Genomic DNA, 24,584 nt, shown 5'->3' with positions numbered 1-24,584 from the left:
ATTAAGACACGGAGCCTGCTGCCACCGGCAGCACACTTAGGGTGGGGTGGGGTGGGGGTGGGTGGGTGGGGGGAAACAGAAAGACAAGGGAGATGGGCGGACCAATCAAAAAATCGAGAACACAAAGCCCAAGAGAGAAAGACGGAGGGGAAGAGGACGAAAACGTCAATACCGGTCCTGAGGCATTTCACAATCCCACTGTCCAGAAAAACTGGTCTCGATGTAGGAAAACCCAGATCGGGTTTGCCGTTTCTGAGTGGTGGGTTTAGGAGGCGGTGGTGAGAATGGCATTTTGTTCTCTGGTAGCTCTAGGAGGGCCAGATCACGGAGATGGGAAGCGGAGAGAAATGGGAGGGTGTAAAAGCAGATGGACGAGTAAGGGGCAACTCTGTGGGGGTTCCAACAGATTTTCTGGACAGCAGAAGTTGTCGATCTATGTCCCAGGACAATGGGGTAGGGAGAGGCTGGGGAAGGAGAAAATGGGAATGAATGAGAGTGGACTACAGTTGCCTGGCAGACCGGATGGAGGCATGAAGGCCAAGAGAGGTGAGCGTGGCTCAGGATACACTACGAAACAGTTCTCTAGGGCCCTTCTGGTCTCCCATGGGGGCTTGGAAGAAAGGGAACATTAGCTTTTGGGCTTGTTTCATTTCTTATGAAACCTGGTCGGGGCAAGGTCTGAGCGAATCCACTAGGAGCTCTGCCTTTACCCAACACCCCTTAAGGGTCAAATCTGCTACAATTTTCCCGGAAGGGCAGATGGGCCGGATTTGGGGAAATATCACATTAACGCGGGTAACTGCTTTCGGTTGACCTGGGGGGAAAATAACTGCTAAGAAGAGGCCTTTGGGATGGGAGAGATTCTTATTAATCTCTTCCAGTGTTTGGGGAGTTGTCCACGGCCGACTCCCTCCCTGCCCCCCAAACTGGGTCTGGGGGCTGGGGGGGAGGGGGATCCAGAACACGGAAGCCGTGAGGGAGGTGTCGGCCAAAGGATGGAATGGAGGGGAGAATGGGCCTTGGAATTCCGGGGCTCTGTCCCGACGAGGGGGTGTCTGTACTATGCTGGTGCCTGTTTTATGGATCTGGGGGAGGCCCCTCCTCCAGAGAACTCCAATCCTTGAATGGCCATCCATTTCCACCTCACATCACTCTCACCGAACTGCAGCAGGAACTGAGCTTAGGGATCGACTTCAGGCTGATGCCTGAAAGTAGATGTGTGGCTCACTGTGATGTGAGAACCGGACTATGGGATAAGCACACCACACAATGAGCACAGTCCCCTGGACTGTGGAGGAACACAGACTGGATGCTGCCGACAGAGAGAGGAAAAGAGAGACAGACACAGACCCTGAGAGGCAGAGACAAACAGAGGAAGAGAATCAAAGACCAGAGACAGAAAAACACCAAAAAAACCAGTGAGACCAGAGAACCAGAGCGAGGCGATTGAATTATGGAAAAGAAGAATTACAGGTTGTAACTTGCCAAACCCAAAAGGTCAAATGAGCTGGTAGGGTAGTTTTCCCTGTCAAGCGAAAATTGGGAGGGGAGAAGAGGAAGAAGAGGAGAAACTGATGGCGTGGTGAGAACCAGAGAAAGAGGGAAGGATGATTGAGGAAGGCAGTGGAGAGGAGTTGAAATGGGTTTGAACTGCATTGACAGAAAAGGGGATGGGAGGGGCACTGGTCGGGTGGTGGGAGCCAGGGGGTGTGAAGAGGGGGAGAGGTTAGTACAATAGTGGTTCTGTTTCAGTGCAGAAGGTTTTGGGGGGCTTTGGGGGTTCTTTTAAGGGCTTGGAGTTTTATTACATTCGTGGCTGATTTTAAGAAGAGGCCCATCTGCCTTTGGAAAGGCAGGAATTCTTGGGACCATCTAGGATTTAGAAAGCCTCGGAAGCCACCTGCAAAGCCCCAGCTCTTCACCGAAAGGGGCTTTCCCGAGTGCGCTCCTGAACTCATTGGCCGGGGCAGCCATGGCATTGAGGCTTTCCTATCCTGGGCTCTAGCTCTTGGGTCACCCGAACAGGAGTTTCAGCATGCACGGGGCCTGCTCATGCTCTGAAGTGCCTTCCTGGGCTCTCCCTCTGAGAGCCGACTTGCAGAACCACAGTGTGGAGGAAGCCTTTAGAGGAGGTCCTGGTGTCTTGGCTGCAGCTCCTTTAAGGCACTGCGGCCAAAACTATTGCACTTCGGTTCTGGAACAACAACAAAACAAATTCAGACGTTCACCCGGGAAACGGGGCCGACTCTGCGAGTCTAGGCCAGCTCACTGTGGGCAACTGCCCGAGGGAGCTCTCGGAGGAGGCAGATGGGCAAGCTCCGATCTCTGACCTGCACGTGAACCTCCAGAGCTTCCAGTTCCCGTCTCCAGGGGCTGAGGCCTCCCCTTTCCCTTGCCCGGTTGACTGGGTTTAAATTCAAGGTGGCTCACTGGGATGGTTTGGCTGGCAACTTCAAGCCAACGATGAGACTCTGCTTTTCTTTCAAAGTCTCTCTAGGGTCCTCCTTGGGAACACTGAGACGGAGCCATAGTTATCTCTGGAGGGACAAACAGCTTACCCCAGACTTTGTGCGCCAACTTGAATTTGGGGAGCGTTCGAGAGGCAGTGCCCTCTTTCCCCAACCTCTCCCTAAGCCCCCTTCACGGATTCCTCAGTGAAACAGACCCCGTTTGCAATTTGAGGACTGCTCGGGGAGTCTCTCCTTCACCTGACTGAAGCCTCTGACCACCCTAGGAAGCCAGAGTAGTGCCTCACTCCCCTCTCTATCCCTTACTCTCTCTCAGATCCATCCCAACACCGTTCGGGTTCCTTCGGCTTGGGGGGCTGGTTCCTTGTGGGTGGCGGGGCGGTCTACCAAGAGGAAAGGCTGAAAGGGAGGTGGTTGGGGCTTGGTGGTGGGTGGTTCGTAAAAATGAGTCTGGTCGAGAGAAGAGGCAAGGGGACTAGTGAATTTCCTCTGGTGGCCAGCTGAGAGATTACTCTTTGAGCACCCCCCTCCCCACAAACTACTGGCCATAATGGAGTCTCTGAAACACGCAACACTAACGGAAGAAAACGGACACACTGTACTGGTTACTTATTATTATTAGAATTATTATTCTTATTATGTTGCTTGAGAAAAAAAGTAAGTAGAGCTATAAAAAGAAATTTGGTTTTCTGTCAGCATAAAAAAAATAAAAAAATAATAATTTTTTTCCCTTTTTTTTTTTTTTCCAAATTTAGTCTACCTTATAAGCAACTCGGGCTGGACACTTCTTCCCCAAACCCAGGGGCGGAGACATGTGTCTGAGCATCTCATACATGTCCGGGTAAGCCATGCGGCCCCTGGCAGCATAAAAAAAAAAAAAAAAAAAAAAAGAAAAAAGAAAAAAAAGAGAAGGAAAAAAGAGAGAGAAAAAACACACGAGCCGAAAAAAGCAAGAAAAAAATAGAAAGAGAGAGATGCATAGAACAAAATATATATATTTTAAATAAATTGAAAAGAGAGGAGAAAAAATGGAAGAAAAAATAATAAAAAAGTTACTTCGCTGCTCGTCAGCAGAGAGAGAGAGAGAAAGAGAAAAGTCACGTTCACTTTTGACTCATGTTGATTGATTTGTTGGGAGGCTAGGGGATTAGAAATTCTTTTCTAGGAACCCGGAGGCTTTTTTAAACTTTTTTCCGCACAGAGAGCTATCGTTGGATAAACTGTCTGAAGGAGGGTGAACTCCCAAGGGGGCTGAACGGGGGAGGAGAAGGGACTTGGAGAAGAGGGCAGGACATGTCAAGGGGTAGATGGGAAAGGAAACGGGAGTAAATGGTGGAGGTGTCAATGCAGTTTCGATCCTCCCCAAATGAAAATCAAAATTAATGTGACTTTGTTTTGGGGTGTGGTTCAGACCCTACTATGCCCAGCTTCAGCTAACAGCAAGCAGAAATGGTTGAAGGTAACCAAGATATATGCTCCATGCTTTGTAGTCTAGGTGACTGCATTATCTTATGCATTCTGTTTGCTAAGATTTTACTAATTTAAAAATGCAAGATATATAGATAGATAGATATATATATATGAAATATATATATTAAAGAACCAAAAGCACATTCATTCCGTTGATGCTAGCAGGTTTTAGTGGAAGTCAAACCTTGCAAGCAACCCTATGTGGGCATTTCTTGCCTAAGCCGAGAGGGGGAGATATAACACGCAATAAACTGTACATATCCTTATAATGAATTCGACCGCTGTAAGAAGAATACATGGGTATTAGTGCAGACACTAAGGGCAAAATAAGACAGACACGCACACACACGTACGCACGCTCACTCACTCCCGTACGGCACAAAGACGTCACAAGACGACTCTCTGACACGCCGAAGTGCTGGCAGCAATAACTGTGATTTGATTTACCTGGGCTGGCTGGTCATCTTTTACTGGCTTAAAAGGAACTAAGTAAAACACAACTGCACACAGAAGCGCTTAACAAATACCACGATTATTATTATTATTATTATCATTATTATTGTTAATAAAAGGGTGGGGCGGAGAGGGGAGCAGGGTTTTCTTTTCGCATTTGATGTTCACCATTATGACATTCCCCGCCCGCCCCCCCCCCCCCCCGGCCCTGCTCCCGAGACACACGTACACAAACGCACATCACACACACATTAATTAACCAGCGTTAGCATGCCTTGTGGCGGTCTGTTTCAAGACGAGGTCTGAGAGGTCAAACTGGGTGGCCAGGGACCACATTCACTACGGAACCTCTAGGGTGTGCCCAGAAATAAGGGCATCCACCATGGCATGTCAGGCACCCGCCCTGGGGCATATCCTGAGTCATCGTGATAGGACACACTAGGGAATACGCTCCCACTGCCCACTGGACAATAACTAACAACGTCCTCCCCAGGGACACTTAATGATTATTAGAAAAGAGGTTTGGCAGAATCCAATTGCAATAACCTAAAATTAAAAAAGGAAAAGTTAACGGTCGGCAAAAGTCCAAGTACATTTCTTTCCATTGGCGTGATTTACGTAGGCCCATGGGTAAAAATCGGAGAAGCTTGAGGGGCAGAGAGAACGAGGAGGAATTGCAGGGGCCTGTGCTTCTCAGTGGCGGAACCTGGTAACTCCGGGCCCAGCTGCCCCACGTTTCAGAGGTCAAGATTTGAGACGGAACAAAAATTCACAGGAAAATGGAAAGGTCCCAAACTCAGAAACCAGCTTCGCTGAGGAGAATTTGTCAGTACTAAAGCCAGCGCGGCTTCAGGGGCCAGGGACGGGAATGCCGACGTGGCGGTACGTCAGAGAGAAAGCTCTCGTTTGCAGTCCGTGATGTGGAGTTTCCCAAGATGAGGAGAACCAGTGAGGAGGGGAAGGCTGTGAGGGAATCACTTGGGCCGGGGGCAGAAATTTCAGTCAGGAGAGTCGATGGGCGAAAGGAAGAGAAGCAGCGTGGCCTAGTGGATAGAGCACGGGCCCGGGAGTCAGAAGGACCTGCTTGGGTTCTAGTCCCGGCTCTCCTCTTTGCCTGCTGTGTGACTTTGGGCAAGTCACTTAACTTCTCTGTGCCTCATCTGTAAAATGGGGATTAAGATTGCGAGCCCCGTGGGGGATGTGGACAATGTCCAATCTGCTGAATCTGTATTTACCCCAGCACCTGATACGGTGCCTGGCTCATAGTAAGTGCTTAACGATATACCATTAAGAAAAAAGGGGGCTGTGAGGGGGGGAAGAGTCATTTCCTGGGACACTTGCTGGGTCAAAAACACAGACAATTGACACACATGAAAGGATGAGGTTTCAGATTTGGGACTGGAGGGCTTGGGGCCGTTCTGGGCCCCTAGACCAAGTCAGAATTGGACTGATAGGGTCACTAGACAAAGTCAGAGAGGGATATTAAGAACCAGCTCTCTTCATTAGAGGATCTTTAGGTATTCTGGACCGCCGAGAGATGGGGAAACCAGGGTTGACAGTGCTGAGAATGATTTTTACAAAGAATATGAGTAAAAATGACTGCCTTTCGAACGCTTTGCTCAACAGATCCAAAGGGGAGGAGAGCAGGTGTTGGGTGGGGGAAGGATGGCGGCTGTTCACCCGGGAACAGGCGGACGGATTAACGGCAAACGCTTTGCAAAAATCAAACTCGGGTACCCGCCGCTTCAAATTGGCTGGGGCAGCAGGGGGCAACAACACCCCTGGGATTCCTCTTGCCATTACCCTGGTGTGGTATTTTTGGACAGCCAGATGCTTTTAAGGGCTTTATGGATGCAGCTGTTCTGAGCCTGTTTTTACAGGCTGTCTTTGAATTTATGGGTTGGTCGGCAACTCTGAGGGAAACTGAGTCGGAGTGAAGTGAAGCAGCGTTGGCCCACCGGATAGAGCACAGGCCTGGGAGTCAGGAAGGACCTGGGTTCTAATCCCGGATCCGCCATTTGTCAGCTGTGTGTCCTTGGGCAAGTCACCTCACTTCTCCGTGCCTCAGTTACCTCATCTGTAAAATGGGGATTAAGACTGTGAGCCCCATGGGGGACAGGGACTGTGTTCAACCCGAGTAGCTTGTATCTACCCCAGCGCTTTGACAGTGCCTGGCACAGGGTAAGCGCCTAACAAATGCCATTAAAAAAAAAGTAGTCATATAATCCCCAAGGGATTACTAAGAAATGTGAATCACTTAAAAAGATGTATCAGTCAACTTGTCAAAGACCACCCTTGTGAGTCCAGGGCAGATCAATAACCAGCTCAAACTCCAGGTCAAAGCAATGGCGGTTCCCTCTATATTTCTGGGAGTACATATGGGCTAAATCTCAGGGGAATCTCCGCCCCTGCTATCCCCTTTAGACTGTGAGCTCCTTGTGGCCAGGGAACGCGTCTACCAACCGTATTGTACTCTCCCAAGCGTTTGACGCTCAGGAAGTGTTCAATAGATACCGCCGATTGGTTGATTTCGACAATCCCCTGCATCTCTGCCTTGGGATGGGCACCTCCGCCGTCCCCTCGTATTTCCCCATCAAGCACCTCTACCGTCTCCTCGGACCTGACACACACAACGCCTCTCAGCTAAGCCTACCGATAAGACACGGCCCTCCCAATCAGACTCCGGTCTCACTTCCTGGCTCTTCAGTTGCCACAGATGGAGCGTTAGCCCTCTGAGGGCAGGGAATGTAGGCCTTGCATCCGCCAGACATTACCAAGAGCTCAGTACTGTGCCTGTTACTCAGGAGGTGCTCAGTAAACATCACTGATAAATTTGGATGGCAACTTGCTCAGGCCCTGGGCGGCAGGCAAAGTTTTTTGGTTTTTTTAATGGTATCCGTTAAGCGCTTACTGCGTGTCAGATACTGTTCTAAGCGCTGGGGCAGGTACAGATTAATTAGGTCGGACACAGTCTTCTCCCCCTTTCCCAGAGGGGGAGGTTGACAGGGCTATGAGGTGACTTGTCCAAGGTGACACAGTAGGCGGAGATCAGACCAGGAGGGCATCTACTCCTTTTCAATCGTTGGAGAACACCCTCTCTCTTCCCTGGCGGTAGAGCCTGTGAATCCCCACCACGGGTCAGTCAGCGAAACTTCCATCGTAGCCCAGCAGATCGAAGCATCCCAGCCTCCCACCTTCAGGTCACTGAGCTCTCCAAAAATAAATCTCCAAGGGGCCAAGCCTAACCCAAGCCTCTCTCTCGCGCTTGGGAAAGAAAAGGGAAAGAGGGGAGAAAGGGCGGACAAGTTCTTACCAAGCCGCGGGGTCGTATTCAGCCCAGACACGCACATACTCATCCAAGTGATGGGGTCCCAGGATGGACGAGTCTCGGGTGAGGTACTCAAAATTATCCATGATGACGGCCACAAAGAGGTTTAGCATCTACAGGGGGACAGGGAGGGACTCAGAGAGGGCCCAGTGGGCAAATGAGAGTCCAGAACCAAGGGGATCCTGCTTCGGGTAGATCCGGGCTCTCTTTCCGCTTCTCTCACTCTAGTCTTTTTCTCGGCGCTGCTCGTCTCCCCTGCTTTTGCCGTGGGCTTCTCTCTCTTCTCCCCCATCTCTTCACACACCTAGCCTGAGCCACTGCAGAATTCTTGGTAGAGTCAAGCCACCTTGCTCTCTTCTTTCAAAATGGATCTTCTAGGTAGCTTTGCACAGGCAACTGACTTTGGTAACCTCTATCCCAAATCCCCTTCAGCCCTCCCACTGCTTCTCTGCCTTCCATCAGGAATTTGAAACTCCCCTCCCCAGACCGTCAGACCAAAACAGTTGAATAGTTGTCTGACTTTCTTTCAAATGCCCATAAGCTCCCCAGAGGGTGGGTCTTGGGCCTATTTTTATAAGTCCTGACTTTTATTTAGCACCTTGGGAGCCCCCGATCAACCGTAAATCAACATAAAAATCAACCTGCAGGCGGGAATGAGGTTGGTAAGGTGAGAGGCAAGTTGAGGCTCGGTGCCTCAGACTCACCAGGAAGGAACAGAGGAAAATGAAGGAGACAAAATAAAAATAGGCAAACTCGTTCCCACATTCTGGTTCCTTGATGCCTGAATTTTCATCACAGGGCTTCCCACTTAGGCAGGAGAGCATAATATCGTGCCAGGCTTCACCGGTAGCGCTCCTGGGGAGGGAGGTGGGAAAGAGAGAAGGGGGGGCGGGTCAGTGACCATGGAGTGCAGTTTAAAGTTAGCTCCAATTGTCCCCCTCCCCATCCATCCCCAAATGACTCATAGATTGATTTTTTTTTTTTTTATAAACCTTTTGACCACTCCTTTTGGCGTCGCCCTGACTTGCTCCCTTTATTCATCCCCCCTCCCAGCCCCAAAGCAGTTATTTATCTGTAATTTTATTTGTACTAACGGCTGTCTTCCCCTCTGGACTGTAAGCTCATTGTGGGCAGGGAATGGGTCTGTTATATCGTTATGTTGTACTCTCCCAAACGCTTAGTACAGTGCTCTCAATTAATACAGTTGAATGACTGATGACCCAGAATCTTCTCAGACTTTCCCAAGACAGGAGAAGGGAGTGGTCCTTCCCCCAGGAATCCCAGAGATGGCACTCCTTCCGGAATTCAGTATGCTCTCCCCTCTTCTACTTTGGAAGTCTCGCCCCACTTAGACGGGGGGGAGGCGGGGAGGAGTCTGGCGAGGGGTGCCAAGGGCAGAACAAGGCAATAGAGGCCAAGTAACAATTGGACTCCCTTCCTAGGCCTCCACACTCCCTGAAGTTACACCTAGTCTCTTCTCCTAAGCTCCTCCGGAGTCCATTTGCCCGGGGCACGAGAGCCAAGTTGTCTGCACTCTCTGGCCGGGCCCCTCTTTGTATTCTCAAGGCCAGCTCACCTAAAGAGAAGCATCAGGGCTTGGAAGAAGGTCCGGAAGTTGTTGTGTTCAGTGATGTGGGACCCCTCATCTTCATCATCAATGCCAATGTTACCAAATACCTGCAAAGGCAGAGGATGCTCAGAAATCTTCCCTTTCTCGGAGAAACTCAAATTCTCCATTTCAGGGGTAGGTTCACTGTGCAGGATGCAAAGTTGGCCGGCATATTGTCGGCGCCACATTAGACTGTAAGCTCCTTGAGGGCGGGGGTCGTGTCTATCAACCCTATTGTACTGTGCTCTACCAAGCGCTGAATACAGTGCTCTGCACACAGTAAGTGCTCAATAAATACCATGGTTGATTGACAGCCAGAGTCCGAGCCTCCGTTCCGAGCCCACCGAGACTGAGCGAATGGGCCACACAATAAAACGTGACCTATTTAAAACCCGACCCATTGAAAATATTTTCCAGAGGGGGATACGCAGAAGGGAGAAGTAGCAGTGTGGCCTAGCGGAAAGAGCCTGGGCCCGGGAGTCAGAGGACTTGGGTTCTAATCCCGGCTCTGCCAACTGCTTGCTGGGTGACCTTAAGCAAGCCACTTAACTTCTCTGTGCCTGTTTCCTCAACTGTAAAATGGGGATCAGATCCTACTCCCTCCTATTTAGACTATGCGGCCCATGTGGGACAGGGACTGTGTTCAACCTGATAAAACTTGTAACTACCCAATGCTTAAAACACTGTTTGATGCATAGTCAGCATTTAACAAGTACCATAAAAAAAGGGAGGGGTAACATGATCCAGCCCAGGAGCCTGGTTTCCTGGATCCTATTTCCAAATTCAACTCATGCGGCACTTAATCTCTCAGAATTACGCTTCTGCTCTTGCAAAATGGGGAGGGTAACCCGAGATTCTCGGGGAGACCGTCAGAAAGCATGCCATTCTGCGGATTGATCTGGGGAGACGGTTGCTACGTGCGTCCAGTGGGGCCTTGGACGCTGGTGCTCTAGGTGTCCAGTAGGGCACCGTTACCGGGGGCCTTCTTTCTAAGGGTAAATCGCCGAACAACATGTAGCCCTGGTTTCCGTCCAGGGCAAGGTTAGCTAAGGCCTACCTGCATTCCAATGATGGCATAAATGAAGAATAGCATAGCAATCAGCAGGCAGACATAGGGAAGGGCCTAGAGGGAAGCAGGATAAGGGTTATTACTCCCGAGGGACCCGAGACCTCAGACAGCTCTTCCTACTCCCCCTCGGAGAGCTCATCGCCTCCGTCTGCGGGGGAGCGGTCAGTGGCTCTCTTTCGGCCAAGCCCTCTGCGGCCCCGCTTAGAAACCGAACCGTCCCTGACCTGACCCTGAGCGTTTCATCATCACCAAAGCGAGGACCCGCCGGATCCCTCGAGGGCTACGCTAGCTGGGGCCAGGCTAGCCCCAGGTCAGGATCAAGCAGCTCAACGGGGAGGTCGTCCCAGACTGAAGAAGCAGACGCTACATCTTCACTTTGTGCAAGTGGGAGGAGAGGAACTGTGACCTGTACTGTTTCCCGCCCCCTCATCTCCCCTCTGGCCAGGCCTGGGATAGGTGCTGGCCACCACTAGCGGCGTCAATTAACTGCCATTAAGCGCTCAACCGCCTGGTGTGAGATTTGCAGGTGCCCAGGATTCGGAGGGACGGGCAACCTCCCCGTTGGCCAGGGTGCCCGAGTCACCTCGGTTGGGAACTCTCCCAACACCTTCTGATCCAATATGGCGGCACCTACTACGGCCCTCCCCATCTCCCAGAGCCGGCATCGGGCCCGCTTGCTAAATCCGTCTAGATCTGGGGGCCGCCATCGGGTGAACTCGCCTCTTCTCCGCTCCCACTCCACTCACCTTAAAGGACTGTACAAACGTCCAGAGCAGGATCCGGATGGTGTAACCCTGGCGGAGCAGTTTGATCAGCCGAGCGGCCCGGAAGAGGCGCAGGAAGCTCAGGTTGATGAAGTTGTTCTGGGGAGATGGAGAAAAGGCGTGAACATCCTCCTGCCCTAGTGGACTCGGAAGAAACACAAAAACACAGCACTCATTTGCATTAAGCCAAACAGAGAAAGAAACCCCAAATTATAGTCACGGAGAGAAAGAAACGAAATTCCAACTCAGCATCGCAGGGGGAAAAAAAAAGTCAGAAAGAAGAAACCAAAAAAGGGAAACCAACTCAAACCCGATGCCACCCTTCAACTCCCCTGCCACCCTGCAACCCCGAAAAGGAGACCAGAAGAGGAGAAAGGAGAAGAATTAAAGGAAAGGAAAAGGAGGGCAGAGCAAAGAGGAGAAAAGAAAGGAACAAAACGAAACCAATATCCAAGATCATCCAATCAGAAAAAAAAAAATTCTTATGGTTTTTGTTTATCCCAACAACCAAATGCACTGAGACCTTCTGACACAAGCAAGTTACGTCTTCGCAGAGTCTCGCTACACATGTACGATGCACAGACACCAAAGAGAGTTAAGCCAACAAGCCCAGGCTCGGTGGACTTGTGCGTGTTACATGTGCGTGTTACGATCTGGGCCAAAAATGCATCAGTCGCACGGACTCAACAGGCGCACTTTACCGCGCCCCTCCCTTACCCCCCTCCGCCTTCCCCCCCCACCCCGCCCCGCCCTGACCTGACCCTCAAATACCAGCCAGGGGCTGAAAGCAGTGCTCAAGCCAATTGGGAGAAGCAGAGTAGGATCTTTTCTTACCCCCTTGGCGAGCGGGGATGGGGAGGACAGAAGGGCTGCAGGGCAAGTCCTCGCCTCCTGGTGGGTCCGTGAAGATGCATTTTTGGCCCTTTTCCCCCCTCTCAGGGATGGCTTCACAGCTTCTGGGATTGGGTGGAGCCGCGTGGTACCAAGCCTGCAGGAAGCGATGGGGCTCCCATGGGTCTCGCCAGCTTGGAAATTTAAGAGGCCGACGGAGAAAGGTGGGCGATGCTGGTGGAAGCCTGTGCCATCTCTGCCACTAGCACCTCCCAGGTCAGACCCCTGCTCTGAGTTCCCAGGTGAGTGGGCCTGCCTACTCTCCGCTGCCATTATCTGGCGTGGGTCCTTCCTCCTCCTCCCCCGCCAAAGGCCAGGCTGAGGGGCTAACTCAGGGCCGGGGGTGGGGGGGTGGGGGGTGGGGAGGGAGAAGCCAGAGGAGGGATTGGAATAGAGTCCCAAGAGCCCCAGAAAGCAAGATGAGCCCTTCTCGGGAGGGAGGGGGGCATGGGGCATTGGGCATTCGCCGTTCCTCTGCTGGCTTCTCTTGGCAAATCAGCAGCCTCAGGGCCACCGGGGCTCATCGGCCACGGGGCCGGGGGAGGAACGCAGAAAATCGGGGTGGCTCCAACACTCGTCAGGTCGGACCCAAGTTGAATCCCTCCCAGGCTTTCAGTGGCCTTCCCGGCCCTGATGCGGCCATGTTTCCAACAGAGGAGAAGGAGGAAGCATCGGTTTTCTGAGCCGGGCAGCTATCGACCCAACGGGGGGAGGCTCGGCTGATGCCACGTCTTAGGGGAGCTGGGCCGAAAGAGGACGACGGCCGGCTACGAAGGTTAAGTTGAGCAAACCTTCACCTTCCTCTGCTTCAGCCCCAGCAGCCTTTGGGGACGGGAAGGTCTGGGGGTGGCTTGGAAGAGCTCGTGGGACGAGCTAGAGGCAGGAGAATAGCACGGCTCAGTGGGGCTGGGGCAGCCTTAAAAATAAGGCTATGCTGCTTACCGGCCCACGAGCGTTTCTCTCACCAGTCCGGCCTTCCCTCGGAAATAAGATCAACCGAACAAAAAGGCTTGCTTATCGATCGCAAGGTTGGGCCAGAGAGACCTCCGGGCCCGTGTAGTCGCAGGGGCCTCATGCCTTCGCTAAAGGGCATCGCTAGGGTCAAGCTCCTTCACTGGGAGTTGACAAGAGGGGCACGAGCCTACCGACCGATCATTCCCCTGACTCCTCGCCTGCCTCGCCCATCACCCCTGCCACGCACGGGCTCTGCCGTCGGCCAACGGCCAACGGGGAGGCCGTATACCATCCAACGCATACCACGGCTCTTCTGCTCAACGCACATCATCCGGCATCCTGAACTCTTTACACGACACACACTCTGACTGTCGTGCGAGGGCACAACACACACCAACGTGACCCCGGTCTACTGGACACAAGGCACACTACATGGCCCTCATCTAAGAGGAAATGAGAAGTCACACTCCACGCCACGTGACTCGTGCAACCACAGGACACAAATCACACGACCTACCGGCATCGCACGACACACACCATGCAACTACCGTGAAACTTGACGAGTACAGGGTCTCTACCGTCAACACAGTCAGCACACCACTAACCAAACCCTGGAGGGATTGAAAGTAAGCTCCGGCACGAGCCGTTTTCTCTGAACTCCTGCAAAGATGTGGACCAGTCGCCCCATTTGCCCTCCAGCTCCCCACTGAGGAGCTCCCGTCCTGTTTATCCCACAAGTGCAAGCCATCCCTTCCATGGGTGGAGCATAACCTATGGACTCCACTAGAGCATGCGTGAGCGGAGGCTGCAGAAAAGTTCAGGGCAGTGGCGCGGATTCATCAGTCGGCCGCGATGACGGAAAAATCAAGGAGCAGTCCCCGAGGCGAGACGCATGCAGAGAGAACGCCACCCACCTCTGCGCAGAGCAAGAGAGAATTACACACACAGGGAAAGAAGGGAGGGAGGGAGGGAGGGAGAGAGAGAGAAAGAGAGAAAAAGAGAGAGAGAGAGTGCGTGCACACAAGCCAGAGAGTGCACGGTAGGGAGGGAGAGGCATGGAGGAGAGGGATGGGGGAAGGGCAGGTACCACCCCTCACTCATCCCGCATCCTCTCTTTCTGGAAAAGGGGGGCCCACAGGCCCTTAAAATACCCCCAAGTCTTCTGGCAACCCTCCTCCTCCTCTCATCCTCTCATCTGCCTATCCAGGACTCGGCTCAGGACCAGCACAACCAGGCAGACTGTCCCAAATCTGCCTGCCCCCGTTCTTGGGCCAGAAAGCTCAGGCTAGCGGGGCCCGGGTGGTTTGGGATTTAGGAGCGAGCAGCAGAAGGAGCGTTTCCCCCTCAGTTGCTTCTTCAAATCTGGCCACATGCTTACTAGCCCCAGTATGGACAGAACAGGACTTGCTTCAATACCATGAGAGCAGTAACTCACACGTTATTTCCTGGCCAACCAGAAGAGGAAAGCTCTGGGAATCTTGCCAGACCGTCCAACCGGAGCCACCGGGCCCGGACTTTGCAGATCCCACAGGTTAGGATCATCCTCTAGGATTAGGGATGTTAATCGGGCTGTGGAGAGGTGGCGGCCTCGTCCCTTCTGAGCCCACGCTGAGGCAGGAGGTTGGGAGCCGCTGCCCCTTTCCCAGGTTGGGCTCTGTGTTCTAACATTACTACTGCTAATAGTGGTATCTGTTAAGCGCTTACTCTGTGCCAAGCAATGTACCGAGGGCTGGGGTAGATACAAGATCACCAGGTCCCATGTGGGGCACCCAGTTTAAGAAGGAGGGAGAACAGGGATTGAGTCCCCATTTTGCAGATGAGGGAACTGAGGCACAGAGAAGTTAAGCAACTTGCTCAAGGTCACACAGCAGGTAAGCGGCGCAGCCGGAATTAGGACCCAGGTCCTCTGGCTCCCGGGACTGACGGTGTGCGAAGTGGCCTCGGTCCCTCCAGCCAGCCCGCTCCTCTGACTCCCGGCCCCACAGTCCTACCAGTTGGCCGGGCAACCGCGCCCCGAGGACCAATCCGACCCAATTCCTGGGCGATGGTTCCTGAGAGGAGCCAGGCAGCGTTGGGGACTGCCAGCAGCCGCAGGGGCCAGTGGGACCATTACCGGGAGGCGTCCTCAAAGGGCGACCCAAGCTCCGGCAGACACGGTTCACCTGTGTTCCGTGACTATGAGCCGGCGGGACCTCGGCCCCGCACCTCCCCCCACACCAAATGAACTTCCTGAACTTTAGGAGTCGGTCCCTCCCAGGAGGGGCCTAGAAAATCCTTAGCAGCAATAAGCTCGAGGGTCAAGGAGGCAGAGACGGGCGGGTGCCCCAACGAGGCGGGGAGAAACCCTAGAGTAGACACAAACGTGGAGGCACTTTAAAGAGTGAGGCAGGGGAGAGGGAGGAAGCAGAGGCAGCGGGGATTTAAGGAGAAGGGAGCGTGCGCAAGCATCAGAAAAGGCAGGTGCTTCGAAGTGGTGGACAAAAACCAAGTGAGCACGAGGCACGCAAGAGAGGGGGGAAAAATAAAGAGAAATACAGAGGGGGTGTGTCTGTGTGTGTGTACGTGTGACCTGGGTGTGCTCACAGAGGCAGTGTACAAGTGTTGGTAGAGGGGAAGCACGTGGGTGGAAAAAGCAGCTGTGTGTGCACATGGGTTGCCCTCCCTGACCCCGTCCCCACCCCTTTTCTTTTCTGGCAGGCAGCAGATAATCAGGGAGCCCCCTCTGCTCCTCCCCGACGCTGCCAACTGCCGCCCAGCAGGCCACAGGATCTGGCCTTCCGCATCCAACAGGCCTCAGTTCCCCACTCCCAGGCCCTGCCAGGGAGACTCAGATTGGAGACGGCACTGAAGTCTTTTTAATCTCCAGCTGGCAAGAGGCAGAGTGATCCCCTTCCCCGTGGCCCTATCGCAGCTACAACCATTAGGTGACGAGAGGGTGCGAGGGATACGTGGGGGAAATGTGTCGAAGTAGGTGCTAGAGGAGAGAGATCGAGTCTATGGATGATGGGAGGACATGTATTTTTGTGCAGCTGCAGCGGGTATAAGGAAGGCAAAGCGTGATGTGACCACGTGGTGAGTGTGTGTGTGAGTATGGTGCCCTCGCCTAAAGAAGCAAAGATCTTCAATTTTGTTGTATTCTCCTGCATCTTTTTGAAAAAAATAATTACATTACATGGAGAGTGAGTGAGGCTCCTGCAGCTTAATGAGTGAACAGTTTTCAAAAATGGATGTGAGATTTGTGACACTTTTTTGTTTTAAAGAAATAAAAAAAAATCCCAACGGAATAAAAAGCAGTGGGGAAGGAAGGGGAAAGGTGAGGGAGAGGAAGGGGAGAGGAGGGGGAGAGAGAGAGAGTGAGCTAGAGAGAGAGGGAGAGAGCGCTGGAGAGAGAGAGAGAGAGAGAGAGAGAGAGAGAAGCACACATACACACACAGAAAGGAAAAATATGGAAAGGGAGAAAGAGTAGGAGGGAGAGTTAATGGGCATGGGTGGGAGAGAGGGAGGGGGGAGAGGGAGGAAGACAGGGAGAGAGGTGCTTCAGGCAGTTTCCAGTTAGAAAGCTCAGAACATGGCATGCAATGCAGAAACGAGAAGATGCTTTTAGTTAATGTAAGGCATTTAGGCTTCAGAAAGAAGTAAAACCAACCGGATCCTAGATGTAGATGTTGAAGATGAATGGGGGGATGGGGGAGGTGGGTGGGGGCATTGGGGAGATTTTATTCAGAATTTTAGGTTGATTTTTCAACCAGTAGAAGAAAGAGTAATGATTTTTTTTTTTAAAGGGGGCAGGACGGTGAATTTTTGGAAATATTGGTGTATGGACACACAGACCAGTTCATGGATGGACACATGAGTTTCATAGTGCATTTTGATTGGATGAGTTTTTCAGACGGCGTTGTGCCAATATACAGTATAAAGAGCGAGCATGAAAAGAGACAAGACAAGAAACACAATCATTATATATCGCACACAGGGAAAATAAAAAAAATCCACTGTCAGTGAAGGCATTTCATTGTCTTCATCATCAACAATCTATCCTGCCGACAGCTCACTCTGTCTCTTGCTGGTCAGGAGGAGAGTGGGTGCACACTGTAATTCCACAGATCCCCTTCCAGTCATGGAACCCTTAGAACAATTCCAACCACAGGGGCCTGAATTGGGTCCCCCCCCCCCCCCAATTCCTACTCATTCCAGACTTTGGGCTGGGGAGCGGGGGGACGGACACAGGGCAGGAATCCCATCAAAAGACAGGAGTCCACTCTTCCTCGTCCACCCTAGGCAGACAGGATCCTGGCATTTCCGCCCACACCTCTCCCCTTCCCCTCCAGGCTCCCAGGCTCCCTTGGTTTCCTTGGGAGAATGATGGGCCGAGATCACCCTTCGGGAGTCCCGATTCCAGGCTATTTGCAAACCCGGTCCCAAACAGAGTGGCCGAAAGGAAGGGCAGTGTGCATACACTCTCCTTTTCTCTCCTCAGTAGGAAATGCAACCTTTTGGTACTTTGCTTTCTCTTAGATGATTATTATTATCATCATTAACAATAGATGATAATAGTAATAATAACGACAACCATAACAATGATAATAATAATAATAATAATGACGATAATAATGTCAGTGGATTCCCCCATGCACCCACCCCCACTCCCCATCCCCGAGAAAAACTTGAAATAAAGAACCGGTCCCTTTTGCTGAACTGGGCTCTGGGCAGGCTCTAGCTGCCAGACTCACAGAGGCCATTCCAAACCGCAACTATTTCCAAAGAGCCGGAGCCTCCGGATCAAGAAGCTTTTCTCTGCTGCAGCGGGGCACCTCCCTCACCCGCACCCCGAGCCTCCCCCGTCCTGGCACCATATTTTGGGCACTGGGACAAAGCACTTTGCCTACCCTTAGTTCATTAGCAAGTCTGAGTCCTTCCATTTCAGCTGGGGTAGCAGTTCTTTCCATTGGCAGAGGAGAGGAGCGCAATTTGGGGTGTTTTCAGGGCATTAATAAAAAAGGATCCCTCCCCTTCTGGTTTTCAAAGCAGGACCTCATGGTCTCGGGACAGCGTATGAGGTGCGATGCCCTATTCCTCTCCTTTCTGTGCCTTCTTCACTGAGAATGCGGTGTCTCATTCGTGGACACCTAAATGAGAGTCTAACCCTTTCTGAGCATAGGTGGTTTCCTATGATCTCAGCTGTGGTTCTTCCTTGGCCTGGCTTTTCTGAGAGCACCTCTCCACTTCAAGTGGGGCTCAGTTGCTTGGGTCATTGGTGAACAGCACGAGAAAAGGGTAACATCTTCCGGAGAGAGCTGGAAGCGTGGGGGCCGGAGTGGGGAGGTGGCAATGCATGTGAGTGAAGTTCCTGGTTTGACCAGGAGCATTTCCCTAACCTGAAGTTTCTCTCAGCCACCAGCGTGACCGTCGATGAGTTAAACTTCAGTCGAGGGACCTCCCCCTGAACAGTCAGGGGCCACGTCCGTCCAGGCGCAGAGGGGCACGGGACGGTACGTGGTCGAGACGGGAAAATCTCGTGCAGTCTACTTGGATACTCAAGCATGACACTTTGGCAGGTTAAGAAAGCCAAGGAGGTCGATTTCCTTTTCCTTTCGGATGGCCCTATAAGTGCTCCCATCTGGCCTGGGACATCCTCGGAAATGGGGATACCACCCTTTCCTATCCCACTTAAATCTCGCTCGAGAAGGGGTAGGTAGAGGCCTCTGCCCAGTATCTTTCCCATCTCTCTCCCCATCGCTACCACTCGTAGCTCAAAGGGCCAAACGCACCCCCTCCGCCCAAACTGCTGTTTTTTTCCTATCGTTCAATGTTTCATGCTCCCACACCACCACTGGTGGTGGTTGGCGTTGATGCCTGGTACCTCACGACAACAGCAAAGAGAGGAGTTGGTGTTGAACTTACCCCAAACTCTGTTACTAAGATGTCTGTGATGCTGCCCAGAACTGTCACAAAATCAAAGATATTCCAGGCATCACGGAAATAATTCTATAAAGAAAAAACAAAAGACAAAGGAACAACAAAAAGAAGAACAGCAACACAACTAGCCAACATTCAAACGACATTCATGACGAAAGCAACAGGAACAAGAACAAGAAAACCGTCCCCTGGCTCTCGGGCCAGTGTCCGTTCCGGAGTTTCCCGTGGCATGTGCTCCTCCCAGGTTTAGGGACATTCTTGGGGGGAAGGGCTTAGGCTAAGAGGCACCCCTCACCTCAGGAAAAGTTGTCGGGTGACCTCCAACTCTAAGTTGCTTTTTTTTAAATGGTATTCGTTAAGCACTTACTCTGTGTCAACCACTGTTCTAAGCGCTGGGGAAGATACAAGTTAATCAGGTCTTACACAGTCCCTGTCCCACATAGGGCTCCCAGTCTAAGCCAGTGCCAGAGAGGAGTTGAACGGTTTCTCAGAACCCATCACATTCAACCAGTGCAGCGGTTTGGCTGGGAATTTTACCCGTGCTCTCCAAGGACTGCCGAGGACCCAATGGGAAATACCAGGTAGCATCCTCAAAGTGGGAGGGGTGGGAAGGGAAGGCAAGAGGGCACAAGCCTGCAAATTTGAGGGAGACCTCAAACAGGCAAAGGGAGGAGAATGGGAGAGGCCACCTCTCCCCTCAGAAGACCCTTCTATCTGCACGGTGTTCCAGCCCAACACCTATGTGGGATTTCCGTCAGGTTTTAGTTAACACCCCCTTAGGATTCCTTCTCTCTGGGGAGAAACAAGCCTCCCGTGTCGTCGGAGAATCAGCTTCGGCCCGCGCGAAGACTCGGACCAGACCATTTGGAGCCAGGAGCTCCTGAACACCGCTACCGTGTTTCCTTGGGACTGGGGCTGGAAACCTGTATTTCTGGCAGATGGACCCAGGAGGTGATGTGCCAAGCGTGAATTCCCGTCCAGCCCTCTGTGTTGTATTCTCCCAGGCTGCAGCCTGGGTTCACAGGTCCTTGGTTTTCTGCCAACCCAGGAGCTGCACCAGGTACTCCTCCGGAAGACTTACCAGGATTCCGAAAGCCATGATTTTGAGGAGGCACTCCAAGGAAAACAAAGAAGTGAAGACGATGTTGAACATTCGTAGCACGTTTTCATAAGCGGTGGTGGCCCCGTAAAACTGAGGAGGGAAAGGGGAACAGGTCAGCTCGGGAAACGGTTCTTCAGCTCCAACCAGCTAGGGGACCCGGGGGCTGGGAAGACATACACGATCCAGGACCACCCTAGATCCCCCAGCCAGAGAACGCTCCCCTCCCCCCCCCTCTGAGGACCTCTGACTCCCAGCCTAACACAATTCCCCGCATTTAGAAAGCCTGGGACGCATCGGGGGAGGGGGACTCACCTTCATCATTAACACAATGGTGTTGAGAGCTATCATAGCCATGATGGTGTACTCGAAGGGTGGGGACACCACAAACTGCCACATTCGATACTGAAAACTCTGCTTGTTCTGAGGCATGTGTCGGGTCAGAGGCTTGGCACTGATAGCAAAATCAATGCATGCTCTCTGTGAAGGGAAAGAGGAGAGAGACTTGAGGAGGAGGACAGGGGCAACATGGGAGTGAAGAAAAAGAGGAGAAAGACTTGAAGAGAACAAGGGGGAAAAGGGGAAAACAGGGGTGGGGTGGGGCCCAATTTCCCGCGTGGCAAGTCTCTAGACCTGAAACCATCTCGTTTCCTTCATCCTTTCCAAACCTTTAGTGCCACCCACTCTGTGTTTCAGCTCTTTTATCTAATTTCCCCGACTCCCCAAGCTCACTGATGCTATACTTTCACCTGGGCGGTTCACGGGACAGAGCCAAATGTGACACTACCTTGCAAACCTGATTAATTTCACTGGCTCGGGGCGGGGGGAGAAAAAAAAAATTCTCAACTTCTCTCCTGAATATCATTCTGTATTAGCAAGCAACTAGGAGAGGGCGCTGTACCCAGGAGATGCTCAGTGAATGCTGGGGATGATGATAATGATGATTATAGCCAGAGGCAGACACTGAAGGAGCAACTGCATGATTATTACTTTGTTATGATTATTAAAATAATAATAGTACCACTTCTGCTTTCTATGGTGCCTGTCTTCTAAGAACTGGGTTCGCCTTCATAGCATTTCTGGGAACTAATTCACAGTCCTGCTAGGGGAAGGGAGGAGTAGCGGGTTAAATGCCTTGTTTCAGGTCACTGGGGTGACTTGGTGACATCAGGACTTAATGATGTTAATAGCAATAACAACTGTGGTGTTTAAGTGCTTGGCACTGTACTAACCACTGGGATGGACAGAAGCAAATTGGGTTGGACACAGTCTCTGTCCCACACAGGGCTCACAGTCTTAATCCCCATTTTACAGCTGAGGTAACAGAGGCACCGAGAAGTGAAGTCACTTGCCCAAGGTCATACAGGAGACAAGTAGCTGTGCGGGGATTAGAACCCAGATCCTTCTGAATCCCAGACCCGTACTCTATCCACTTAGCCACATCAAGGACTGTTTATTTGTGATGATGATGATGATGATGGTAGGCACAGCACTTATCATACACTTACAATGTGCCAAGAACTGTACTAAGCAGTACAGAGGGGTAGGTACAAGATCATCCGGTCAAGACACAATCCCTTAGCAGGTTCACAGTCTATGTGGGAGGGTGAATGGGTATTTCACTCCCATTTTACAGATGAGTAAACTGAGGCACAGAGAAGTTTGGAGAAGCAACCTGGCCTAGAGGATAACGCAGGGGCCTGGGAGTCTGAGGGCCTGGGTTCTAATCCTGGCTCCACCGCTTATCTGCTGTGTGACCTTAGGCAAGTCACTTCTCTGTGCATCAGTTACCTCATTTATTAAAAGGAGATTAAGACTGTGAGCCCCATGTGAGACATGGACAGCGCCCAGTCTGATTAGCTCGTATCCATCTCAACACTTAGTTCAGTGCCTGGCACATAGTAAGTGCTTAACCAATACCATAAAAAAAATTAAGTTAAGGGACTTGACCGAGCTCACTCAGCAGGCCAGGTGTGGAGCTGGGATTAGATCCCAAGCCCAAATTCTTTCCGCTAGGCCACACTGCTTTTCTAGTCCCCTCGTTTTCGATTCTGGAAATCCCGTAAGTGTTCCCATTGTCTGTGTCCGGTCTAATTCATTTCTCTCTCCTAAGTGTCCACCCGTCCTCTCTCTCTCTCTGACGAATCATCAGTGGTATTTACTGAGTGCTTACTCTGAGACTGTGAACGCCCTGTGGGACAGGAACAGTATTTGAATTTGCTATTTTTTATATTCATTCAGTGCCGCGTACAGGGCTCAGCTCAAAGCAAGAACCCTATAAATAATAGCAATAATAATAATTACAGTTTTTGTTAAGCACTTACTAGGTGTCAGGCACCGTACTAAGCGCTGGAGTGGACACGAGCAAATCGGGTTGGACACAGCCCCTGTCTCATGTGGGGCTCACAGTCTCGATCCCCAGTTTACAAATGAGGGAACTGAGGCCCTGAGAAGTGAAGTGCCTTGCCCAACATCAGCCAGCAGACAAGTGGCGGAGCCAGGATTAGAACCCATGACCTTCTGACTCTATCTACTGTGCCATGCGGCTTCTCATAAATACTTATCACTAATACTACCTGCGGTGCTTCTAGTACAGTACTTTTTCCACTAGACTAGCCTAGACTACATTTCCTGCAGGAGTTGGGGCGGGGTGGGGGGGGTGGGGTGTCACCATTCTGACAGATCTTGCCTCAGAAAACATTGTTTAACATAATCAACCAATCAAAGAATGCTATTTAGTATTTATAGTGTGCAGAGCACTGTACTAAGCAATTGGGAAAGTAAGCAAATTGGAAAGTACAATATAACAGAGTCGGTAGACGTACCCCTGCCCGCGAGGAGTTTACAGTCTACAGGGGAGACAGATACTGAAACAGGTTATGGATAGGGGACATATTAGAGTACATGGATATTTACATACGTGTCGTGGGGCTGGGGTGAGCATCAAAGTGCTTGGCGGGGGACACGTGATGCAGAGGGGAGGGCGGATAGGGCAGGTTGGGCTTTAGTCAGGTCACGCCTCTTGGAGGAGATGGGATTTTAGGAGGGCTTTGAAGGTGGGGAAATAATAATAATAATAATAGTAATGATTGTATTTGTTCAGCGCTTCCTATGTGCCAGGCACCATACCAAGCGCTGGGGTGGATACAAGCAAATGGAGTTGGACACAGTCCCTGTGCCAAGTGAGGGTCACAGTCTCAATCCCTTTTTTACAGAGGAGGTAACTGAGGCACAGAGAGAAGTGAAGTGACTTGCTCAAGGTCACACAGCAGACAAGTGGCAGAGCCAGGATAAGAACCCATGACCTTCTGACTCCCAGGCCCGTGCTCTATCCACCCCGCCATGCTGCCTGTGGTGGTCTGTCAGAAATGAAGGGGGCTGGTGTTCCAGGCCAGAGGGAGGACATGGGCAAGGGACCCTTGCGGGATGCAAAGAAGGGGATTTTTTTTTTTTCCCCTGGTTCCCAATCGAGAAGGTAAAGCTAGGAACTGGTACCTCATTCTTTTCCAGGCTGTATTCCTCCATCATCTTATCTCCTTGCTCCTGGAAGGTGATGATGATCAAGGCCACAAAAATGTTCACAAAGAAGAATGGGAACACCACAAAGTACACCACATAGAAGATGGACATCTCCATGCGGTATCCAGGGCTGGGACCTTGGTTTTCAAAAGTAGCATCCACTGAGTGCTTGAGGACCCTGCAGCAGTAAGGGATGATGGGAAGGAGAGAAGGCAAGAGAAAGAGAGAGCGAGAGAGAGAGGGAAGGGAAGAAAAGGAAGAAAAAAAGACCATTAGGGAGAAATAAAAACCACCCCACCGAGCCCGTTGGAACACTATGGGGCTCTTGGTGTCCTATCGGTAATCTGAGATATCGTCTGTGGCTTGGCCCAGGAAAGGGTCAGGGAGGGTTACAGGGGAAACATGACTAACCTGGAGAAGAGTGTGACTTTCCATGTATTTTAATTTTCTTTCTTTCTCTCTCTCTCTCCCTCTCTGTCTCTGCAACCACCACTTCCATTACTGAAGCCTTTTCTAATTGTCTGTACTTTGTACATCATTAGAGTCACACTCAACAGTACTGTACACACTGGATTCAGGAAAGAGAAGGGCAGCAGAGCAGGGAAATAATAATAATAATTGTGGTATTTGTTAAGCACTTACTCTGTGGTTGGACACACTGGAACTTACTGGGGTTGGACACAGTCCCTGTCCTTTGAGGGGCTCACAGTCTCAATCCCCATTTTACAGCTGAGGTAACTGAGGCACAGAGAAGCGAAGTGACTTGCCCGAGGTCAAACAGAAGACAGGCAACAGAGCCGGAATTAGAACCCACGACCTAGGGTTCCAGGCATGGGTCCTTCCACTGGCCTAACCCAGAAAAGGGGGCTTTTGGGGAAGCAGAATTCCCCCGTTTCTGACTCCTTGGGTGGTGTGATTAAGAGCCTAGACTTTTATCTTTTTTTAGGTCTTTAACTTTTTCTCTCCTCTGCTTCCACATCGAATCTGATAGGGGTGCTGGGTGATGACGAAAATGGTTATCGCCCAGAAAGGATGGCATCGCTT

The 24,584-nt window shown here is 51.5% G+C and overlaps 1 protein-coding gene across 12 annotated transcripts in view; it reads right to left on the bottom strand.

Moving 5' to 3' along the window:
- CACNA1A (calcium voltage-gated channel subunit alpha1 A) overlaps positions 1-24,584 on the bottom strand; it is a 187,571-nt gene that overhangs the window by 24,998 nt on the left and 137,989 nt on the right. For 7 of the 12 annotated variants that reach the window (XM_029052655.2, XM_039910448.1, XM_039910447.1 and 4 more), the window contains 11 exons: positions 23,517-23,718; positions 20,337-20,501; positions 20,004-20,114; positions 18,908-18,991; positions 16,653-16,658; positions 11,144-11,260; positions 10,386-10,451; positions 9,296-9,396; positions 8,424-8,574; positions 7,705-7,832; positions 3,229-3,325 (listed from right to left, as the gene is read on the bottom strand). In XM_029052655.2, the coding sequence (XP_028908488.1) occupies positions 3,229-3,325; positions 7,705-7,832; positions 8,424-8,574; positions 9,296-9,396; positions 10,386-10,451; positions 11,144-11,260; positions 16,653-16,658; positions 18,908-18,991; positions 20,004-20,114; positions 20,337-20,501; positions 23,517-23,718 (1,228 nt within the window). Of the gene's footprint in view, positions 1-3,228; positions 3,326-4,122; positions 4,220-7,704; positions 7,833-8,423; positions 8,575-9,295; positions 9,397-10,385; positions 10,452-11,143; positions 11,261-16,652; positions 16,659-18,907; positions 18,992-20,003; positions 20,115-20,336; positions 20,502-23,516; positions 23,719-24,584 lie in introns of all 12 variants that reach the window. The other 5 variants (XM_039910446.1, XM_029052653.2, XM_029052652.2 and 2 more) reach the window with 3 other exon arrangements.

This window comes from Ornithorhynchus anatinus, chromosome X2, assembly GCF_004115215.2.
Source record: "Ornithorhynchus anatinus isolate Pmale09 chromosome X2, mOrnAna1.pri.v4, whole genome shotgun sequence".
Taxonomy (NCBI): domain Eukaryota; kingdom Metazoa; phylum Chordata; class Mammalia; order Monotremata; family Ornithorhynchidae; genus Ornithorhynchus; species Ornithorhynchus anatinus.
The sequence above is the reverse complement of the archived record's forward strand: the minus strand, read 5'-3'. Positions and strand labels throughout refer to the sequence as shown.